The sequence below is a fragment of the Delphinus delphis genome, chromosome 3 (genome assembly GCF_949987515.2).
Source record: "Delphinus delphis chromosome 3, mDelDel1.2, whole genome shotgun sequence".
Taxonomy (NCBI): Eukaryota; Metazoa; Chordata; class Mammalia; order Artiodactyla; family Delphinidae; genus Delphinus; species Delphinus delphis.
The window spans coordinates 139,338,580-139,359,417 of NC_082685.1; the positions used below are offsets into that span (position 1 = coordinate 139,338,580).

At 42.7% G+C, this 20,838-nt stretch overlaps 2 protein-coding genes and 1 non-coding gene across 3 annotated transcripts; 2 read left to right on the forward strand and 1 right to left on the reverse strand.

The window, feature by feature from the left end:
* Positions 1 to 704: 704 nt before the first annotated feature.
* Positions 705 to 8,777, reverse strand: CARD6 (caspase recruitment domain family member 6). Its single transcript, XM_069540530.1, is given in 8 exon segments — positions 705 to 1,333; positions 1,336 to 1,461; positions 1,464 to 1,574; positions 1,577 to 1,742; positions 1,965 to 2,168; positions 6,312 to 6,316; positions 8,203 to 8,360; positions 8,362 to 8,777. Coding segments are annotated over 8 exon segments (1,686 nt in total). The 5' UTR covers positions 8,649 to 8,777.
* An 8,559-nt stretch (positions 8,778 to 17,336) lies between these two features.
* RPL37 (ribosomal protein L37) lies at positions 17,337 to 20,064 on the forward strand. The gene is made up of 4 exons (XM_060007064.1): positions 17,337 to 17,476; positions 18,219 to 18,354; positions 18,598 to 18,682; positions 19,946 to 20,064. The coding sequence occupies exons 1-4, from the start codon at positions 17,474 to 17,476 to the stop codon at positions 20,013 to 20,015; spliced, it is 294 nt and encodes a 97-aa protein (XP_059863047.1). The 5' UTR covers positions 17,337 to 17,473; the 3' UTR covers positions 20,016 to 20,064.
* LOC132423781 (small nucleolar RNA SNORD72) lies at positions 19,787 to 19,865 on the forward strand. The gene has a single exon (XR_009519089.1). It is a non-coding gene; the product is annotated as a small nucleolar RNA SNORD72 (small nucleolar RNA).
* Positions 20,065 to 20,838: the final 774 nt, after the last annotated feature.

Consider the following 20,838-nt stretch of genomic DNA (forward strand, 5'->3'; position numbering starts at 1 on the left):
TCCCATTTGGAAAGATGGATTTGAAGGCCCACCTCGTGTCTTCAGCTTAGCTCCTTGCTGGGAGGCAGTCCTTATGGGTTTTTGTATGGCTCCTGCTGCTTGAAATGCTTGATGGTGAGGATTTTCAATATGGGATTTTGTTCTCATGAATTTTCTAATTGCCTCATTTGGCCGTGTTCCCTAGGCACAGACTTGCCTAGGCTGTGACTTCCCATCCGCTCTTGCTGGCTGTGAACCCAGGGAACGGAGGTGACCTCCCTGGGAGTCCACTTCCCCAGATCTTTCAAGGGCTCCCATTTTCTGTGGTCTCTCAGACCAGGCCTGTACATGCTGAGAAATGGGTCTTGGTGGTCTCCCAAAAGTTTTATCCATGTGACGTCCCTGAGCAGTTCTTGAAAATTTCATAAATCTTTCACCTGAATAAAATCTCTGAGGTTGGAATTATTGAATCCCAAAACTTTACCCGGACTATGGGCCCTTGTATTCTGAAAGGGTGAAGGATGGAAACTCTGAGACCTCTGCTCTAACCAAAACTGGGAGACCATAACCCAGGGGGCTGTCAAAGAAACACGGTTAAAATTACCTCCATTTCTGGTTGGTAAAGGACAGCAGTTTTTCAGAAGAGGCATGAATACTGGGGTGAGATGGAAATTCTGATGATTTGGGCTGATCTCACATCTAGCCTCAGCCTCTCTTACTGACATCTAAGCGGGGCTTTCAGATGAGTATTTTGGCTGACTGTGTCTTTGTGGTCCCTCATCTTCAGCTGTTCCAGCCAAGTTTTCAGTAGGGGAAACTTGAATCCCCTGCATGTTCTCAAAGTCGTGGTCTATCTGTATCCCCAACTCCCTGGCCAGGGGTGCAACGTCCTCCACAGACATACATCTGAGTGAAGAGGACATCACTTCTTTCAGGGCAGCTTGAATACCCTCCATGTTCCTCCCTGTCTCTCCAGCTTCCTCCTCCTCCCAAAACAGCAGCTGTGATGGCTTCAACTTCAGGATCCTCCGGGAAATCTGAGCCTCCTCATTCCCCCTGGCCTGTGGACTGAGGACGAAGTAGCATCTTTCAGTGGCAGCTTCTCCTAAAAACATTAGCAAGTCCCATTCCTTCTCACCTAGGCAGTCAATGAAAAAAAACACAGCAGAGGAAACTTCCATCAAGAAACCAAACTGTGTCCAAAAACTTTCTAGATCCCCACGAAGGTTGGCCACAGCAACAGCTTTCTGGAAAAAACTGGGGTTTTCCTTTAGACCATCACTATCAGGAAAACTCCATGTTACCTCAACCAGGCCATCAGAGATCTGCTGGGGAAGCACCGGAACAGGCATCAGAGAAAGAGTTTGTGTGATTTCAGGTGGGCAGGGCTGAGCAGTGTGTTGAGGATTCTGGACTTGGAGAAGCTACAGTATCCTAGACGCACAAAAGAGATGACAGGCATCTTCATGAGAGTCAGAAATTTTCTGTATCCTCTGTAGGCCTTTCTGAAGACTGCGTTGACTGCTCCTTCACAATGTCCTTAATGGCCCCCAGCATTAAAATGCTTTTGTGCTTTTCTGCATCTGGCAGTAGCAAGGAAGGGCAAACTGGCACTGATACGTGTTTGACATGACTTCACGTTGCGAAGAGCTATCTGAATACAGCACAGAGGCACAAAAGACATGAAGGGAATTAATGGTTTCTGTTTGTCTAATTTCCAAATTCTCTACTCCAGTCAAAAATTCCCCTTTGCTGGGGCTTCCCTGGTGGCGCAGTGGTTGAGAGTCCGCCTGCCGATGCAGGGCACACGTGTTCGTGCCCCGGTCCGGGAAGATCCCACATGCCGTGGAGTGGCTGGGCCCGTGAGCCATGGCCGCTGGGCCTGCGCGTCCGGAGCCTGTGCTCCGCAACGGGAGAGGCCACAACAGTGAGAGGCCCGCGTACCGCAAAAAAAAAAAAAAAAAAGTCCCCTTTGGTATCTTCACCCAGAACCTGTGCCTGAGGACTGAATCTCTGACTGTCATATCTAGTGCTTGAACTTTCATCAGGAAGTTCCAGGCTAAGTCACCTGGAGTCTCAGTCACCCACCTACATCCTCAGTCTAAGAAGAATTGTTTAACGAAATCTGGCAGAAGCTTTCTGTTTGTATCCGGGTTTAAACAGGACAGGACATCTTTAAACAGTTTTTTCTTTCTGTAGGAAATAAGATAGTCAGGGAATGTCGTGTTCAGCATCTCAGCTTCCTTCAATGACTTTTTAAATGAAATAAGTTATTGACATTTTCATTGGAAAAAAAAAGATGAAACAATACAAGTAAAGTTCTCTTTCATTGCTCTGTCAATTCTATTTCCTTCTAAGAGATGTGTCAATATAGTATGGTATGTTTCCTTCCCATCCTTTTTCTATGCAAGTACATAAGTATGTTTGCATATGTAGAAATACACAGTTTTGTTTAATGGATGCTATTTTATTTTATAAATGATATTATACTGAATGATTCTTCTTCGGTATAAAACTTTTTACTCAGTGGTATTCCTTGCAAATTCTTCCAAGTAAGTATATACAGACACCTACTTAATTCATTTTAGCTAATCCGTTGTACTTCATGGTTTGGAAGAACCATTATTTATTTAACAATTGTCTACTGGTGATCATTTAGGTTTTCCAATTTTTTTGGCTAATGTTTGTATGCAGCAATGAAAAACCCTGTTAAAGCTTCATTACACACGTGTATGAGGAATTCTCTAGGTTGATACCAACTTATTTCTTAAATGTTAACTCTTGCTAAAGTTTGGAGAAATGGAACATTTTGTTATCACTGAACTTTTCTCAGAATTTACATGTTGTACCTAATTTCTCCTGATGTCATTTTCTAATTTATCTCCTAGCCACTTCTTGGGAATACGGAGACAGTGCTTAGTAGAGAAAGAAAATCAGAGAGCATTTTCTGCTCCTGATTGATAGCAAATTAGCATAAGATTCTTGGATCCCCTATAAAAATAGCCTAGAAGAAACAGTAGAAGTGAGAGAAAGTATGGATTTCAAGAATTAACAAAAGTAAGGATTCCCTGGTGGCGCAGTGGTTAAGAATCCGCCTGCCAATGCAAGGAACACAGGTTCGAGCCCTGGTCCAGGAAGATCGCACATGCCGCGGAGCAACTAAGCCCGTGCGCCACAGCTACTGAGCCTGCGTGCCTAGAGCCCGTGCTCCGCAAACAAGAGAAGCCACCACAATGAGAAGCCTGCGCACTGCAACGGAGAGAAGCCCCCGCTGGCTGCAACTAGACAAAGCCCACGCACAGCAACAAAGACCCAATACAGCCAAAAAAATAAATAAAATTTAAAAAAAAAGAATTAACAAAAGTAACTCTAAGAAATCCTTGGATGGTCTGAAAGTTGCTTGAACTGATATATATGATGGATAAAAAGGTGAGGGAGGAGTTAAGGCCAGCATGAAGGATTCCCAGAGGAGGCACTGAGAAGATGGGTTGCAGAAAGCATTTAATTTCTGCTCTTGCCTATCTCCTGCTTTTCCTTTGGACAACCATCCTCTGCTTCCTCAGCACAGAAATCAGTACTCACACAGCCCAAGCCAGATGCCTAACGTTGACAAGGTAATAGCAGGCTACTGTGGAGCAGTACAGGGATATACCTAATAAGCATAGAGATGGATGAAAAATTAAGAAGCAATAATGTCTAGAACCCAATACCATTTATGTAAATTAAAAATTCATGAAAATAGCCCATGTGAGGCAAAAAAAAATGATCAGAGATTTTAGCTGCCACCCACTGAAAGGAGACTGAGTTTTGAATTTGAGTCCAGTCAGGTTAATTGAGAACTAAACCAACGAAAAAAACCCAAGATACTTTGGAGAATTTCACAATCCAGAGTCTCTATAACTGATCATACACAATGCATAGGACAAAATCCAAAGTTACGAGACATAGGAAGAAACAGGAAATGTAACGCACACTTGATCAATGGAGACCACTCCAGGATGACCCAGATGTTGGATTTAGCATATAAGAATTTTAAAGCAGCTCTCTTAACTATTTTCAAGAATGTACAATAAAATAAACCCATAATGAATGATTAAATAGCAATTCTCAGGGGAAAAAAAAGCATTTAAAAATTGAAATTCTAGAATTAAAAGTGACAATACATGAATTTTTTCAAAAATCAGTAGATGGACTGAAAAGGAGATTGGAAATGACAGAAGAAAAATTCAGTGTACTTAAAGATATAGCAGTAGAAATGACCCAATCTAAAGAATAAAGAGAAAATTAAAAAAAAAAAAAATGAATGGAGCCTCAGGGACCTCAGGAAAGATATCAGAAACTCTAACATACATGTACTTGGAGTCTCAAAAAGAGAGGAGGGAGCAAAGTGGGACAGAAAAATATTTGGATAAATAACAGCTGAGAATTTTCCAAATTTGGAAAAAAAATTCCAAATTTATAGATTCACAAACCCTACAGAAGATGAAAACAAAGAAAAGCACACCTAAGCATTGTAAGGCCAACTGGCCCAAGGCAGGGGAACACAATCTGATTCACAGGTTGCATCAGAACGAAATTCTCCGGACCACCCAGTTCCAGAAACTGCCCTGGAGACATTCCGGACCACCCAGTTCCAGGAACTGACCTGGGGATTTTGAAACCAGCCCAGCCTTCCCGCCTTTGGAGGGGCGGGACTAACGGTCCCCCAGGATACCCGAAAAGACCACCAAATAAGGAATACCCTGCGCCCTCCCAGATTCACCACACCCCTTTCCCTTCTTCCCCTATAAAATCTTGCCCACTCGCCCGGGCGCGACTTCTCTGGCCCCCTTTCTCTCGGACCAGTGAACCTCGCCCGGGAGCGCTCCCTAATAAAGCTCACCTGAAGCTTTCCTCTGTTTCGTGGTGCCGTTTGTTAAGATCCGACCTTACAAGCATGTCAGAGTTAACCGCAGAAAAAAATTTTAAGAAAAAAATTTTGAAATCAACCAGAAGAAAAGTAACACAACACTTAAGGGGGAACAATGATACAATGACAAGACTTAGCATCAGAAACAATGCAAGCCAAATGACATGAATAACATCCATAAAACACTGAAGGCAAAAAAAAATCTCCAATCTGAAATTCATTACAGCAAAAATATTCTGGATTGAAGGCAAAATAAAGACGTTTCAATAAACAAAAAATAAATAAAATTCTTCAGGATAACAGGAAATAACATCAAATTAAAACCTGGATCTTCAGGAAGAAGAAAGGGCAGAGGAAATGGTAAATATATGGGTTCCTACCATCTACTGACCCCAACTAGTATAAGCTAGAAGGGAAGGGAGTTGATTGATATGATCTATATACAAGTTGACCTTATACATTGCAGAGCACACAGGCAACACCTTAAGTCTTCCTGAGACTTTGACTTGAGACACAATGATGGGCCTGGGGGGCATAAAATTTAACATGACAAAAAGCGTGAAGATCCTTGTCCTTTGACTCAGATGCATTTGGATTCCCCGCCACCACCACCACCACCACCCCCCACCCCATCCCCCCCACATCCCCCCCACCCCCGGTTCCCAGCTGCATAGACAAATATTACGGAGGAAAGAGAGAGAGGATAGCCACATGCCTCCAGTCAACTACAGTGGATTGGTAACCATTAGAACTATATTGCAGGTCATAACTACATTATTATTGAGATTTTTCTTGACCTATTTTCTTAAAGGTGTTAAATTGATTGCAAAAATAGCCCCAATTAATGGCTTTCTGGCATCCATACTTTTTGCAATACTACTTCACAAGAGGTGGAGTCTATTTTTCCCCAACCCTTGAATTCGAATTAGCTTTGTGACTTGCTTTTGCCAACAGGGTGTGGCAGAATTGTATGTATGCGTTATGGGTTGAATTGTATCCCCCCCAAAGAGATATGTTGATGTTCCCAGTACTTCAGAATGTGGTCTTACTTGTGAATAAGGTCTTTACAGAGGTCATCAAGCTAAAATGAGATCATTAGGGTGGGCCCTAATGCAATCTGATCAGTGTCCTTTTAAAAAGAGGAAATTTGAAAACAGAGACATGCACCAAGAAGATGGTCTACAAGCCAAAGAACACCTCAGGCTACCAGAAGCTGCGAGAGAGGGCTGGAACAGCTGCTTCCCTAGTGTCTTCAGAGAGAGTATGACCCTACCAACACCTCGGTTTCAGTCTTCTGGCCTCCATATCTGTGAAACAATGTATTTCCCATTGTTCTAAGCCACCATTTTGTGGCAGCCCTAGGAAACCTATCATACAGATGGCGTGATAGTTCTGAGCCTAAGCCTAAAAATGCCTTCACTACTCTCTCTCTGTCTCTCTCTGACTACTCTCCCTCACCATAAGAATATGCCTCGCGGAGTCTGAGAACAAGTCCAGACTAGCTTGCTAGATGAGAGATGAGCCTATGCCAGCTGACCACAGATATAGGAGTAAACCCAGCGAAGACCAGAAGAACTGCTCTGCCAACTACAGACACATGAACAATTAGACACTCTTACGGTTTTAAGTGACCCTAATTTTGAGATGCTACGTTGAGATACTATTATTGTGATAAATAAATGATACAGAAAAATCATGTAAAACGAAACAATATCATGCAAGAAACACATAATATTAGAATGTTACCTATGGGGGCTTCCCTGGTGGCGCAGTGGTTGAGAGTCCGCCTGCCGATGCAGGGGACGCGGTTCGTGCCCTGGTCCGGGAGGATCCCATGTGCCGCGGAGCGGCTGGGCCCGTGAGCCATAGCCGCTGAGCCTGCGCGTCCGGAGCCTGTGCTCCGCAACGGGAGAGGTCACAGCAGTGAGAGGCCTGCGTACCGCAAAAAAGAAAAAAGAATTACCTGTGGAGGAAGGTGAATGGGAAATAGAGAAAAAAATGAAATAGATGAACAAAAGGGGCTTTTTGCAGAATAATGAGGGTAGTATGCAATGACTAATTAATTCAACCCTATGCAACAACTGTAATATATTTAAAAAATTAAGAATGAGGTCTAAAAGCAACTACATATTGGGAAGGTATGGGGGTGGGACAAGAGCTGTGTTATGGGCTGAATTATGTACCCCTCAAATTCGTATGTTGAAATCCTAAGCCCCAGTACCTCAGAATGTAATGGTATTTGGAAATGGGGTCACATGGTAGATGTAATTAGTTAAGATGAGGTCATTATGGTGAGTCCTAACCTAATATGACTGGTATTCTTATAAAAAGGGGAAATTTGAACATAGAGACATTAACCCAGGAAGACAACCATGTGAAGATGAACGCAGATTGTGGGGGTAGGGTGAGGGGGGCGAGGGTGGAGGGGATGCTTCTACAAGCCAAAGAAGCCCAAAGATTTCCAGAAAACTACCAGAAGCTAGGAACAGATTCTTCTTTACAGCTTTCCAAAGGAACCAACCCTAGAGACACCTTGATTTCAGACTTCCAGCCTCCAAACTGTAGGACAATACGTTTCAATTGTTATTGTTTAAGCTACCAAGTTTGTGGTGCTATTTTGTTACAGCAGCCCTAGTAACCATGTCAAGGTGTGCTGAGGAGGAAATTACTCTTTTCTGACCCATAACTGGATTATGAATTCCCAGGATTTGGACTGAATGTGAGTTGGTAGTTACCTTCCCCTTCTGTACTCAGAACTTGGTGATGTTTATTTTCCCAGAAAATATCTCTCCAAATTAAGCATTTCTCACATTTTGAATTTTCATTGAGAAATATTCAAGACTTCCTCATCAAAATGGCAATATTTGGACTGGATCAAGACAAGCTTTATTTTGGGATTTTATCCATTTATCACAAATTCCTCTCCTGTGCCCACTTCAATAGTCAGGTTCATAACCCCCATATTCCATTGGTCACAAAGGAGCTAAAATGATTAAAAAGGCTTAATCTGAGGAACAGAAGGTAACAGCTAAAATTAGTGGTTATATGTATGATGGAGGTGACTGCAGAAACCTTTAAGTTGATAGTCAATATTTACTTTAGCTTATACTGTCCGCTGTTCCTAGGTCCTGGGTTTTCCTCCCCGTCAACACTCACCTCTGAGGAAATTCCAAGTTAGAGAGGTCCAAGAAATTTTTGTGTAGCTGCTTTTCTGCTGCCATCTGGTGCCTTTCCTCAGCCCCTCTCCCCATTATGTCATGGCAACCTGAAAATAAGTTGTTGCCTAAGTAACTATACACACATCATTCCCATACCTTCCATACTTTTCTCCTCTTCCTCCTCCAATGACATGCCAGTTTCTGAATCCTCATAATTCTGTTCTTCATCAGAGAACTCCATGGTTTCAGAATACAAAGAGTCCTCTTTGCTGTCATAGATAATGCACTCTGGGTCATCATAAGCATCCTCTTCCGGGGGTGTCTGCATCTTCAGAGTACCCAACAGATTCTAGATATTCCTCTTTTCCTAAGCGTAAAGAATCATCTGGCTCCTCATATCTCTGTTCATCCTGTAAATACTCAATAGTTGCTGGAAATTCACATTCAACATTCTCAACCAATCGCAGAGATGTGAATTTTGGTGTGTCGTATTCCTTCTCATTTTCCCTTGAGGACCAAGCAGTTTCCCGATAACCAGCCTTCTTGTCCGTGAAAGACTCAGAGGTTTCCAAATCCAAGTGTTCTTTCTCTTTGAAGGACATGGTGATCTCAGGATTCTCAGGCTCTTTCTCTCCAAGAATAAAAAATACCTTCCCTGCTTACCCCCACAGGTTGTGGTGGCTCTATATACTCATGTTTTAAAAGTTCTGGAAAGAATAGGAAAGGTTGGGGGATTTTTATTTTCTTTTTTTGAAATTAACAGATGTTATATAATAACTTGACTTTCCATGACCTCAAAGCATCATCTCCTTTATTTCACTGTATAACAGGAATACCTACCACCTCCTACATAAACGGCAACGACTCAACTGTCAGAACTTCCTCCCACTGAAAAATATCAGATCACACTCCTGCCTTGCTCAAAAGTTCGAGTCTTTCACAGCAAACTCAAAGGGTAAATAAGTGAAATAGAAAACTTGAATCCTGTGTTTACTTGTGGATTTACTGTGACCCCAAACCAGCTCAGACTACATAAGGCCATTGCTAATGAAATCTGATCCTAATAATTTCTAATCAAGAAGCAAATAGCTCTGATTTGGAATAAGTCCTGGAAATAACAAGACCTATTTCTCTAAGCATACGGGTCCTGTACTACATTAGAGACCATTAACATTAATCTTTTTATCTGAGCCTCTGCCTCTCTAACATCTCTTAAAATAATCTTCACTATTTTTTAGAAAAGGAGCTACACCTGTCTCTGGTAGTAATTTACAAAACCGCTAAACAATTCATTCTGGAAGAAGTGCGCCCTCATTTGCCACTAATTATCTTTGAACGTTGAAAAATTAGAATTTGATTTGCTCCAGAAAACTTAAGTTCTGCTGGCATTCTTCTCACAGAGAAAACGAAGTTGTGGACTTTCCTGGTGGTGCAGTGGTTAAGAATCCGCCTGCTAATACAGGGGACACAGGTTTGATCCCTGGTCCGGGAAGATCCCACATGCCGCAGAGCAACTAAGTCCGTGCGCCACAACTACTGAGCCTGCGCTCTAGAGCCTGCGAGCCACAACTACTGAAGCCCGCACGTATAGAGCCTGTGCTCCTCAACAAGAGAAGCCACTGCAGTGAGAAGCCCATGCACCGCAATGAAGAATAACCCCGCTCGACGCAACTAGAGAAAACCCATGCGCAGCAACGAAGACCCAACACAGCCAAAAATAAATTAAAAAAAAAAAAAATGAAGTTGCTAATCTACTACATATGTGTGTTAAAAATTATTTTTCCTATATTTTCAAAATGGCTATACTAAGTGAAAGATGCAGCTTTTGGTCTTGAGGTTGTTAATACCCATGAATTCACTTACTTCATAAGGAAATCCTGATGTGTCACTAACAGTAGTCTCTTTCCAACTATGAGCATTTCAGAATGTCACTGCCAGAATAATAAGTTTATACTACCACTAAAACAAGTGCAGGTTTTGGGGACATTCCCTGGTGGTGCAGCATGTAAGACTCCATGCTCCCAATGCAGGGGGCCCAGATTTGATCCCTGGTCAGGGAACTAGATCCCACATTCATGCTGCACCTAAGAGTTAGCATGCCACAACTAAGGAGCCCACCTGCCACAACTAAGACCCAGTACAACCAAATAAAATAAATAAATATTTAAAAAAAACACAAAAACAATTGCAGCTTTTGGATTGAGTTTGAACAAAAAATTATAAATCCCCTAAAACAATAAGATACATCATTCCCTGCATTTTAAATCTTGGACACTTTTCCCTTTTATCATATTTCAGTGAAAATTATCTCCAGGAGAATGACAAATGAAAATAAAAGGTAAAATTTTTCTTTTTTTCAGGAAATCTGCCTCCTCCCTCTCAGCCCAAAAAAGTGTAGAAATTTAACTTACCGTGATTTAAGCCCCAAATGGTAGCTGACTCTGAAAAAGTACTAAGTAGGGCTTCCCTGGTGGTGCAGTGGTTGAGAATCTGCCTGCCAATGCAGGGGACACCGGTTCGAGCCCTGGTCTGGGAAGAGCCCGTGAGCCACAACTACTGAGCCTGCGCATCTGGAGCCTGTGCTCCGCAACAAGAGAGGCCACGATAGTGAGAGGCCCGCACACCGCAATGAAGAGTGGCCTCCACTTGCCGCAACTAGAGAAAGCCCTCACACAGAAACGAAGACCCAACACAGCCAAAAATAAATAAATATTAAAAAAAAAAAAAAGTACTAAGTAAACAGTTGACAAAAAGCTGACCGCTCGCTTCTCCCTTTTTCTGTACCAAAATTAATAGCTTCCAACTTTTCTTCATGGGATCTGTAATATTCTCCAGAATCTCATACTCTTCCTCAGAAATTAGTCTCTGAGAGGTTAATGTATCTAAGATACAATCAGGATCTTGCTGGAGGAGTTCAAGTAACTTTTTTCATTCTTTTTCTATGATTTCTGAGGGAACACTCCCAGTAGCCAAAGTTCCTGTTCTCTGCAGAGTAGGAAATGAACTATGAAATAGTTCCAATGCATAAATACAAGTTTGGGGGGAGTTTTTTTGTTTTCGTTTTGTTTTGTTTTAAGGCAAAGAGTAATTCTATTTGGCAAAGATTAATTATGTCAATGATGCCTAGTGTTGGAGAGGGTGGATAGAAACAAGCCAAAGCAGAGGGGGAACCCAGCCCTCAGCCCCCACGGACCCTGGCTCCCTGTAGGTTATTTACCGTTTTTTGACGACTTGACTCAGTTTCATATGACTTAGCCCCTGAGAACTCCTCTGAGAAGCCTCTCTTGAACTTCAGATTGGACTAGGTATTCTCTACTCTGGGCTCTATCTGAGATAATAAGAATGTGAATTGATTAACCGTTTTGGAGAGAAATCTGTCAATATGCAGCAATAAATAAATAAATGTGACAGATAAAAATCAAAATTCATACCATTCAGTGCAGCAATCCCACTGCACTGAATAGGAAATTATCTTATGGAAATAATCAGATAAATGCCCAAAGATGTATGTGCAAGAATCTGCATTACAACATTTTTATAACAGCAGAAAATTGAAAATAACTCAAATATCCACAAATTGGGGGTTTATGGAACAAATGTTGATACATCAACAATGGTGTTACCTAATCAGGTCTGGCTGTTCACCACTCAAAAAATCAATACTTGAGGGACTTCCCTGGCTGCACAGTGGTTAAGAATCTGCCTGCCAATGCAGGAGACACAGGTTCGATCCCTGGTCTGGGAAGATACCACATGCCCGTGCGCCACAACTACTGAGCCTGCGCTCTAGAGCCCATGAACCACAACTACTGAGCCCACGTGCCACAACTGCTGAAGCCTGTGCGCCTAGATCCCATGCTCCACAACAAGAGAAGCCACTGCAATGAGAAGCCCGTGCACTGCAACGAAAAGTAGCCCCTGCTCACTGCAACTAGAGAAAGCCCGTGCGCAGCAATGAAGACCCAACACAGCCATAAATAAATAAATAAATAAAGGTTAAAAAAATATATATGCGAGAGAGAGAGAGAGAGAGAGAGAGAGAGAGAGAGAGAGAGAGACAGATGTTGTTAGGAAAGTTGCTTTTAATCAGAATGCTGGCAATCTGGGGAGATGGTGGACTCAGTGTCCCCAAAATCCACCTCTGAAACTTATGCTTGGCCATGAAAGTTTTTATAGGGAAAAAGGGAAGTAATCTCAATCATTGAGATAGGGGGTGGGAGTCGCCATCCCCCACTGTGTGCAGACTTGTATGCAGGCTTGTCAACTTCCTGTGATTTTTCTTTAGATGCTATCTTGTTCACACAGTTTGTTTGCAAGATTACTGAAGGGGAAGCTAGGGAAGAGATCTGGTCATCTGTTAATTACTTATTCTTCATTTCAGTTTCTTTGATCTATAGAAAGAACCAACAGATTAGGCAACGTATTGTATGATCAAGATTTGAAAGCATGCTAGGGCTGGAGATGAGTAGAGCATGGGGGTGCCTGGTTTCAGGTTAGTGACAAGGCAAAAGGGGCCTCCTGCAGAGAGGTCTTTCCTGCAAAAAGCTTTCTCCTGCCAAAAGCTGCTTACAAATCCCCACTTGTCAGAACATCATTCCATTTCTACGAGATCATGGGCGAAGGTCTGTCTTCTGTAACTTCTTCATTCTGACAAAGGGCACCATATTCTTAGAGTAGAAGATGTCAGCACGGGTTTGCAGCATCTCTTTGCTGACAATTTTAGTTGCCCACTTACATATGCAGGCAGAACAAGCTACAATTATTTTGATGCCCACCAATATATAGATTATTATGAGCAATAGTGTTAATCCCATTCTCTTAAGGCCAGTTCTTGGAATTGTACTAGCCATAGATTCAGTACTGCTCAAGTTAGAGCAGCTTATGTCATGGCTACAATCTAGTCATCATGCAATTAGCTTTTCCCCTCTGGTGGCAGTTATAGTATCTGTAAAACAACTCAGCAATGTGCATCAGACACGGAGTCTGTGACTCTATTGTCCTAATCATTAATGGCTTAAGCTTGCTGTTTTGCGACTCAGGGAGGCCTGGGAGACTTCAGCTTTTCTATAAACAAGAGGTAGGAGACATGAAGGAGCCTTTGTGCTTGGGGTGGGGTGGGAGTGGGGTGCAGAGTTCTGCTCAGTTCCAATGCAATACCAAAATGAAGTTAAAAGTGATGAAGTAGGGACTTCCCTCGCAGTCCAGTGGTTAAGACTTTGCCTTCCGATGCAGGGGGTGCGAGTTCGATCCCTGGTCAGGGAGCTAAGACCCCACATGACTCACGGCCAAAAAACCAAAACATAAAAGAGAAGCAGTATTGTAACAAATTCAATAAAGCCTTTAAATAGATAAATAAATAAAAGTACAAAAGCTACATAACCGTCTGCCCTCAAAAAAAAGAAAAAAAAGGATGACATAAATCTACACATATTGACAAGTAGTGATACCCATGATATATTATGGAAAATGGCAAGTTATAGATCCCATTTTTATTTAAAAAGTTAATATGTGTATAGTGTATGTATACAATATGTGTATATACATATACATTATATTTAAAAGAAGACAGCCAGGAAAGAGATACTCCAATTGTAACACTGGTATCTCTGGTGATATGATTACAGTGGTATTCGTAACTTCTACTTTAAATATTTCTATTTATTTTAATAGTTTACATTTTTTGTCTTGTTAGCTGACTTTAATTTTTTTAAAACTATCTAGTTGGGGGCTTCCCTGGTGGCGCAGTGGTTGAGAGTCCGCCTGCCGATGCAGGGGACACGGGTTCGTGCCCCGGTCCGGGAGGATCCCACATGCTGCGGAGCGGCTGGGCCCGTGAGCCATGGCCGCTGAGCCTGCGCGTCCGGAGCCTGTGCTCCGCAACGGGAGAGGCCACAGCAGTGAGAGGCCCGCGTACCGCAAAACAAAAAAAAAACAAAAAAAAAAACTATCTAGTTGGTTTTTATTTTCAGTTATAGTTCACAAGAACCTGAAAACAATCTAAATAACTATCAACAGGACTGGATGAGTAAACTGTGGTATCTCATATAATGTAATATACAGCATTGAAAAAGAATGAACTTCAGTGACCCACAGTATACATAAATAAATCATAACAATATTAAGGGGAAATTTTAAGTCCCCAAATATTATATGTTGCATGACACCCTTTTCGAAAAGCTCAAAATAATGTAAATACAGACACATACACACACATTTTAGGAATACACATGGAATCGGTATAATTATATAAAATGAGAAGTACGGAAATGGGCTTCAGAAGGATGGCTACCTTGGTTAGGGGAGGCTAGGGATGGGATGGGATTGGAGGACAGGGAAATCATGGAGTTAGACATAGGATATCATCTGGGAATGAGTTTATAGGTGTTTATTAAATTATTAAAGGTAAATAGTTAAATGTGTAAGTGAAAGCAGGCCATGCGTGGACCAATGCTGAGCATAACAAAGGAAAATGATTTATTAAATTCTGGCGTCCCTAAGGTTGAAAAAGAATATGAGAATCCATATATGACATTAAAAATTAACTTTAGGTTGAGAGTTTTAAAATGTGTCACAAAGGTATGGGTTTCAAGAGATGTATCCCACCTAATACTAACAGTCTGATTGGCAATGTTAGTAGGTTTGCCAATCTTTTTTTTTAATTCAACTTGGTTGGTAAGGTATTCTAATAACCAGCTTCTCAAACCCCATCTCCTCCCCACTGCTCCCCATAAATACCCTCCTCTCCCACAAGAACCTGCTCCAGGAGATCTCAAAGCTGATGGGAAGAAAAGTGTTTATTTGAAGTTGCATATTTCACAGTAAAATGTAAATTTAGGGGAGGAAGTTTAAATTCAGTTCCTTGGTAACAGGAAATCTGCATCGCACACACTTTGAATGCAAATGGAAGTGAACAGGAAGGGGGCAGGGCAAAACCTTTAAAAGAATAACATAGCCCGAGGTCCAAGATGGTAGACTAGTCTAATTCCACTAGACCTTGAGTCTCAGTATATGCTCATTGTAACACATCTGCAAGCTAAATGACACACCCATAGGCGCCATGACAGTTCCAAGGCCAACCATAAAGGTCAAAAAGTAGGCCTGGGCTTCCCTGGTGGCACAGTGGTTAAGAATCTGCCTGCCAATGCAGAAGACACAGGTCTGAGTCCTGGTCCGGGAAGATTCACATGCCGCGGAGCAACTAACCCCGTGAGCCACAACTACTGAGCGCGTGTGCTGCAACTACTGAAGCCCGCGCACCTAGAGCCTGTGCTCCACAAGAGAAGCCACCGCAGTGAGAAGCCCGCGCACCGCAACGAAGAGTAGCCCCCGCTCGCCGCAACTAGAGAAAGCCCGCACACGGCAACGACCAAAGCAGCCAAAAATAAATACATATTTATTTTAAAAAAAGTAGGCCCAATTCCTAGAAATCCCCACCCCTTCCCCCAAATAGCTGGAATACTCCTCCAACTCATTAGCCTATGAAACTACCCACCCCTAAAAAACCTGACAACCCCATACCCTGGTGCCTTTCTCGCCTTCTGATATGGCTCACACTCTGGAGTGTGTTTCTCTCTAAATATATCAACTTCTTACCTACCACTTTGTCGCTCACTGGATTCTTTCTGTGATGAGACATCAAGAAAAGACCGTGGGTCTAAATCCTGAGACCAGGTGTGTGATCTCAGTTAAAACACCGCGGGTTCAAGTCCCAATCTGGGTTTTGGCTGGGTTCGAGTCCCAATCTGAGTTACACGGTTTCAGAAGTGAGCTGGGGGAAGGGTGGCCAGGAGATGAAGATTTGAAAATACATCCCTCTGGGCTTCCCTGGTGGCGCAGTGGTTGAGAGTCTGCCTGCCGATGCAGGGGACACGGGTTCGTGCACCGGTCTGGGAAGATCCCACATGCCGCGGAGCGGCTGGGCCCGTGAGCCATGGCCGCTGAGCCTGCGCGTCTGGAGCCTGTGCTCCGCAACGGGAGAGGCCACAACAGTGCGAGGCCCGCATACCGCAAAAAATAAAAAATAAAAATAAAAAACAAAAAAAGAAAATATATCCCTCACATCAAATACAGTGAAACAGGTGTAAAAATTTTGTTTGCAGCTAGGAGTTTAAATTATGTGATTTTTTCTTAAAGAGAAAAGTCAGCACTAATTTCACCTATTGTAGGAAAAGAAGGCAGGTCAAGTCAAGAGACCTGAGCTATATCAGAATAACAGATGCAAGATTTATAAAGTCTCTATCACTCTCTGTCAAAAGGCAAAACACCGTAAGTAACAGCAGAGATTGCAACAGGGAAGACCCAATTTTGACTCCATGTTGGATCTGTTTCTTTGACTTTAGCATTTACTTTTCGTAGCTTTTGTTATTATAATCATACATAATGGACTGCCTCAGGGAACACTACCCACCTGTGAATGGCTGCAAGAAAGAAGAAATTAACCATCCCCTCCCGGAGGGTGGTCATTCCAGAAGATGTTCATCCTTTTTACTTTACTTCCTCCCCGCATCTTCCTCTCTATTCTGCCTTTTTACTTTACTTCCCTCTCTAATTCTATGAAAGAAACTGGCATCCAGACCCCGCTAAGTTGGTTTTTTGGGGACCCTAGTCCGCCATCTTTTCAGTCCGCCAGCTTTCCAAATAAAGTCGTATTCTTGGCCTCAACACCTCGTCTCCCAGTTTATTGGCCTGTCGTGCGGCGAGCAGAGTGAGCTTGGACTCTGTAACAAAAGCATCTGTTTCAGAAGTCATTCCTGCCGACCTAAACCTGGCATTTGGATAGAAATGATCTCGGCTTGTGGGATCCTCCTGGACCGGGGCACGAACCCGTGTTCCCTGCACCGGCAGGCGGACTCTCAACCACTGCGCCACCAGGGAAGCCCAACACTACAGTGTTTTGAATGAAGTACAGATGTCCAAGCCCCATCCAAAGATGCTGAACCAGATTTCCTCACGGTAGAGTTTAGGAAACTTTAACAAGTTCCACGTCTGATTCCTTGGCATAACAAGATTGGGGATCAAATCCTTTGCCTCTAAAGTACTATAGTTAGAAAAAACATTATTTGCCTTTCTCTTCATATCCTGAGCCCAGCTCCGTCGTCCTAGCAACCTCTCAGCGATGATCAGCGTCAGCCGAAAGCTTCCGGCGGGACTGCGGAAGAACCTGGCGAAGAACCCCAGTCCTAATTCGAACCCTTCACAGACGCCCACCCAGGACCCAGAAAACTGTGAGCCCCGCCCCTCTGAACCTTCTATTGGCCCCGCTTGGCTCGGGATCCTCCTCTCGACTCCACCCACGCTGCAGCGACGGACGCTTGAGAGCGGTGCACCGCGTCCCACCGGAAGTACTTTCCTGGGCGGAAGCTTCTGAGCGCGATATAGCGGAAGTGCCTTCGAATTTGCTCTCTTTGGCCTCGGCGGCAGAAGCGAGATGGTGAGTAGTTGGCAAGGGCTGTCGGAATCGGCTTCCATCCTAGCGCCCTGCGCCGCGTTCCTTGCTATCCGTGGGGGCCCGGCAAGGTTTCCGATAAGGGGAGCCGGTGGGCAGGAAAGGGACTTGCGGTGGCCCTCGAGAGGCAGAAGAATGGCCCCTATCTGTCTGGGAGTGCTGGGCCTGCAGTCGTGGAGCTGCAGCTGCTCTAGGCACCTTGCTTCTGTCTGAACTTTGGGGAGCCTGCACAGCCCTGTCTGCCTATGGGAAAGGACAGAAGAAGCATAGTTTGAGAGTGGCTCTGTACGCCAAGGAATCGTTGGCGGTGGTCTCTGGGCGGGAGCTCTTAGATTTTGGAGTAGGAGTGGTAGGAAAACCACGTTATCTCGTCTTTTGCATTATATCTTTTTTTTTTTTAATAATGTAGCGGATTTCAAAACACAGCAGCTCTTGCAGGGGGCATTAGATGACGTGAAATTCCGATAGAGGTCTCTGATTTAGCATTTAAAGAAAGTCAGACTCTGCTATGTTTATAGCATTTGAATTGTTAATACATTGCAGTCGACTTGAAAACATGTAAATAAAATAAATACACCACATTTTAAACAAAAAGAAAAGTCAGACTCCCACAGTTTGAGACCTTGTGGTTGTCATGAAATCTTATCAATAGTTTCTTTAACTGAAAACGTAAGAACGTGTGTAGAAATTGCTAGATTGAAGAATCGTCTGTTCCCTTAACTTGTAGACGAAGGGAACGTCCTCGTTTGGAAAGCGTCGGAATAAGACGCACACGTTGTGCCGCCGCTGTGGCTCTAAGGCCTACCACCTTCAGAAGTCGACCTGTGGTAAATGTGGCTACCCTGCCAAGAGGAAGAGGAAGTGTAAGTGCATGTTTACTAAACTCTGATAGAGTGTATCATGGCGTTGAGAATTCTCCCGTGTTTGTTTTGTACCTCAGTGGGGCATGACTGAGCATTTGGTGGCCCTTAGCAGAATGGGGCATCTGTATAGCGATGAAGTGGGGTTAAAACCCAAGGCGGGCATTTTTAAGTATATTGACCGACAGAGCTTACAAGGTGTGTGGGGAAAACCGTTTACAACCTTCACCTGAATGTGTGTTTCAGATAACTGGAGTGCTAAAGCTAAAAGACGAAATACCACCGGGACTGGTCGAATGAGGCACCTAAAAATTGTATACCGCAGATTCAGGTACAGTTTTTATGTTTCAGTTGTAGTTGGTTCTGTGAGCTTGCATAATTATCCTCTCAAATGCCCTGGTTGGTGGGATGAGGTGTTAGCAAGGGACTTTTTTCTTCTGCCACCATAAGCTTCAGATCAGTTAGTTTAGATCTTGTGAATCTTTCAGTAAACAGTAGTATGAACTATACATGCTGGGGCTCAGTTGGAGCTAGACTCCAGAAAATGTGATGACATTTGTTAGCATACCTACATTTCACTTTCCTACCAAAATTTGTCAAGATAATCGTGCATAAAGGAGACTTTGGGGTTTTGTGGCTTTGGGCAAATGTGCTATAGAAAACTGTCAGTTGCTATTGCGTTTGTGTAGAAAGAAATTTTATAGTCTTGTATTACTTAAAGACAGGCCTTAGAGTTTTAATTTCAGCCCCCATCTAGACTAAACAGAAACTGCATTTTAGTGGTAGCTTTTGAGGGGTTAACCCACGTAAGGTCTCAGCTGAGGTGATATCTTTGTTGGGGAGGGCGGTTGTCCTGTGCAGTGTAGGATATTTAGCAGAATTTCTGACCTACTGCTGAATTCCAGGTTTTCAAATTTTAAAAAACCTGAAGACAGTTTGGGGGTTTGTAAACACAACACCCTTAGATGTGCTTGTGTTCATTTGCTAAAGTGACCTTTCTGTGCGCTTTGCGCTTCATAATGTGTAAGACTATTATACAGTAGTACAGGCTTAGGATTCAGTGGTCTGCTAGTTCAGTGTAAGAGTTAAGAGCATGAAGTGAAGCCAACTTTAACCTGTCTGTCCCTCAAAAGAGGGATAACGGTACACTTCAAGTAGGTGTTAATATTAAATGAGTTACCTTATAGAGTAGTTAAGCAGTTGAGAAAATGTCTACCATTAAACACATTGTTTTTCCTTGGCTAAAGGAAAGTAGGATCTCTGGCTCGTAATTTAAGAACTCGTTTTCACAAATGCCTTAGGAATCTTAAGTGGTGGGGAAATACTGGCCCAGTGATCAGTACAACCAAATATGTTGCCCTTTTTTCTTTTTTCCAATTAAAGTTATCTGTGTTCCTGAAATGGCTACCTTGAAGCAGAAGGAAGTAAATACTGCAGCTTATCAGTGATGTTGTAAAAATAAATGTCTGAACATATGAATTCAATATTGATTTCAGATTTAACTGAGATAAGCTCATAAAAATCTGTTATAGCAAAAATTAAAATGTATGCATTGGCATTGCTGAAGTAACTGTTCTTGTTTTTAACGGTGCAGGCATGGATTCCGTGAAGGAACAACACCCAAACCCAAGAGGGCAGCTGTTGCAGCATCCAGTTCATCTTAAGGATTTCAATTATTAGTCACGCAATAAATGTTCTGGCTTTGAAAAACTGTCTGGTGTGCTAAGGTATTTTTAATAGGCTTGTATCAATGATTTGTATAGGTTTGCGAATGGGACAGCTTAAAATCAGATTTACTTGTTAAGTGGCTGTTTTGGAACAGTAACTTTTGAACTGGGTTGTGATACTGCTTAAGAGGACAAGGAACAAGCAGAATTCCAGGATTCCTTCAAACAGACAACACTGGCATATGATGTGAAGAATATAGTGAATTTACATAGTACAATTCTTAGTACAACACATGGATATTTAAAATGTTAGAGTGAGTGAAAGAGCATAACTTAATTTCTTTTAGGAACATCTATGGTCTTTGGGGAGTGGTTATCAATCGTTACGATAGGCTTTGGAGTACCGGTGAGAACGTGAAGGTTAGGAGTTAAATGAACTCTATTTTAGAAAGGTGATTTTTTTCTTTTTTCTTAAAATGTTTATTGGAGTATAGTTGGTTTACAATATTGCGTTTCCGGTGTATAGCAAAGTGATGCAGCTATACATATACTTTTTCAGATTTTTGGAAAGGTGATCTTAACTGTTGCTTGGCACCTAGGTTATAGGCTGTGCATGCCGTTTAAGGTGGTCAGCTAAGTGAAAAACTAAAGCAACCTGCTTAGTGTGAGTCAACAACAAAATATGGAAGAAAGTTTGTAGGGCCACGGGCAAATACAGTGGATTGAGTAGAATGTAAAGGAAGGCCAAGTATAAACTTATATTTGTAGGCTAAAGGCAATGATAAATAGATCCCTGGAATTATTTTAACCCTTAGCTGGG

Excerpts from the sequence above, each read along its gene's own strand:
- RPL37 (XM_060007064.1), top strand. Across the intron at positions 18,355-18,597 it reads TGCCAAGAGGAAGAGGAAGT|ATAACTGGAGTGCTAAAGCT; the intron begins GTAAGTGCATGT and ends TGTGTGTTTCAG. Across the intron at positions 18,683-19,945 it reads ATTGTATACCGCAGATTCAG|GCATGGATTCCGTGAAGGAA; the intron begins GTACAGTTTTTA and ends TTAACGGTGCAG.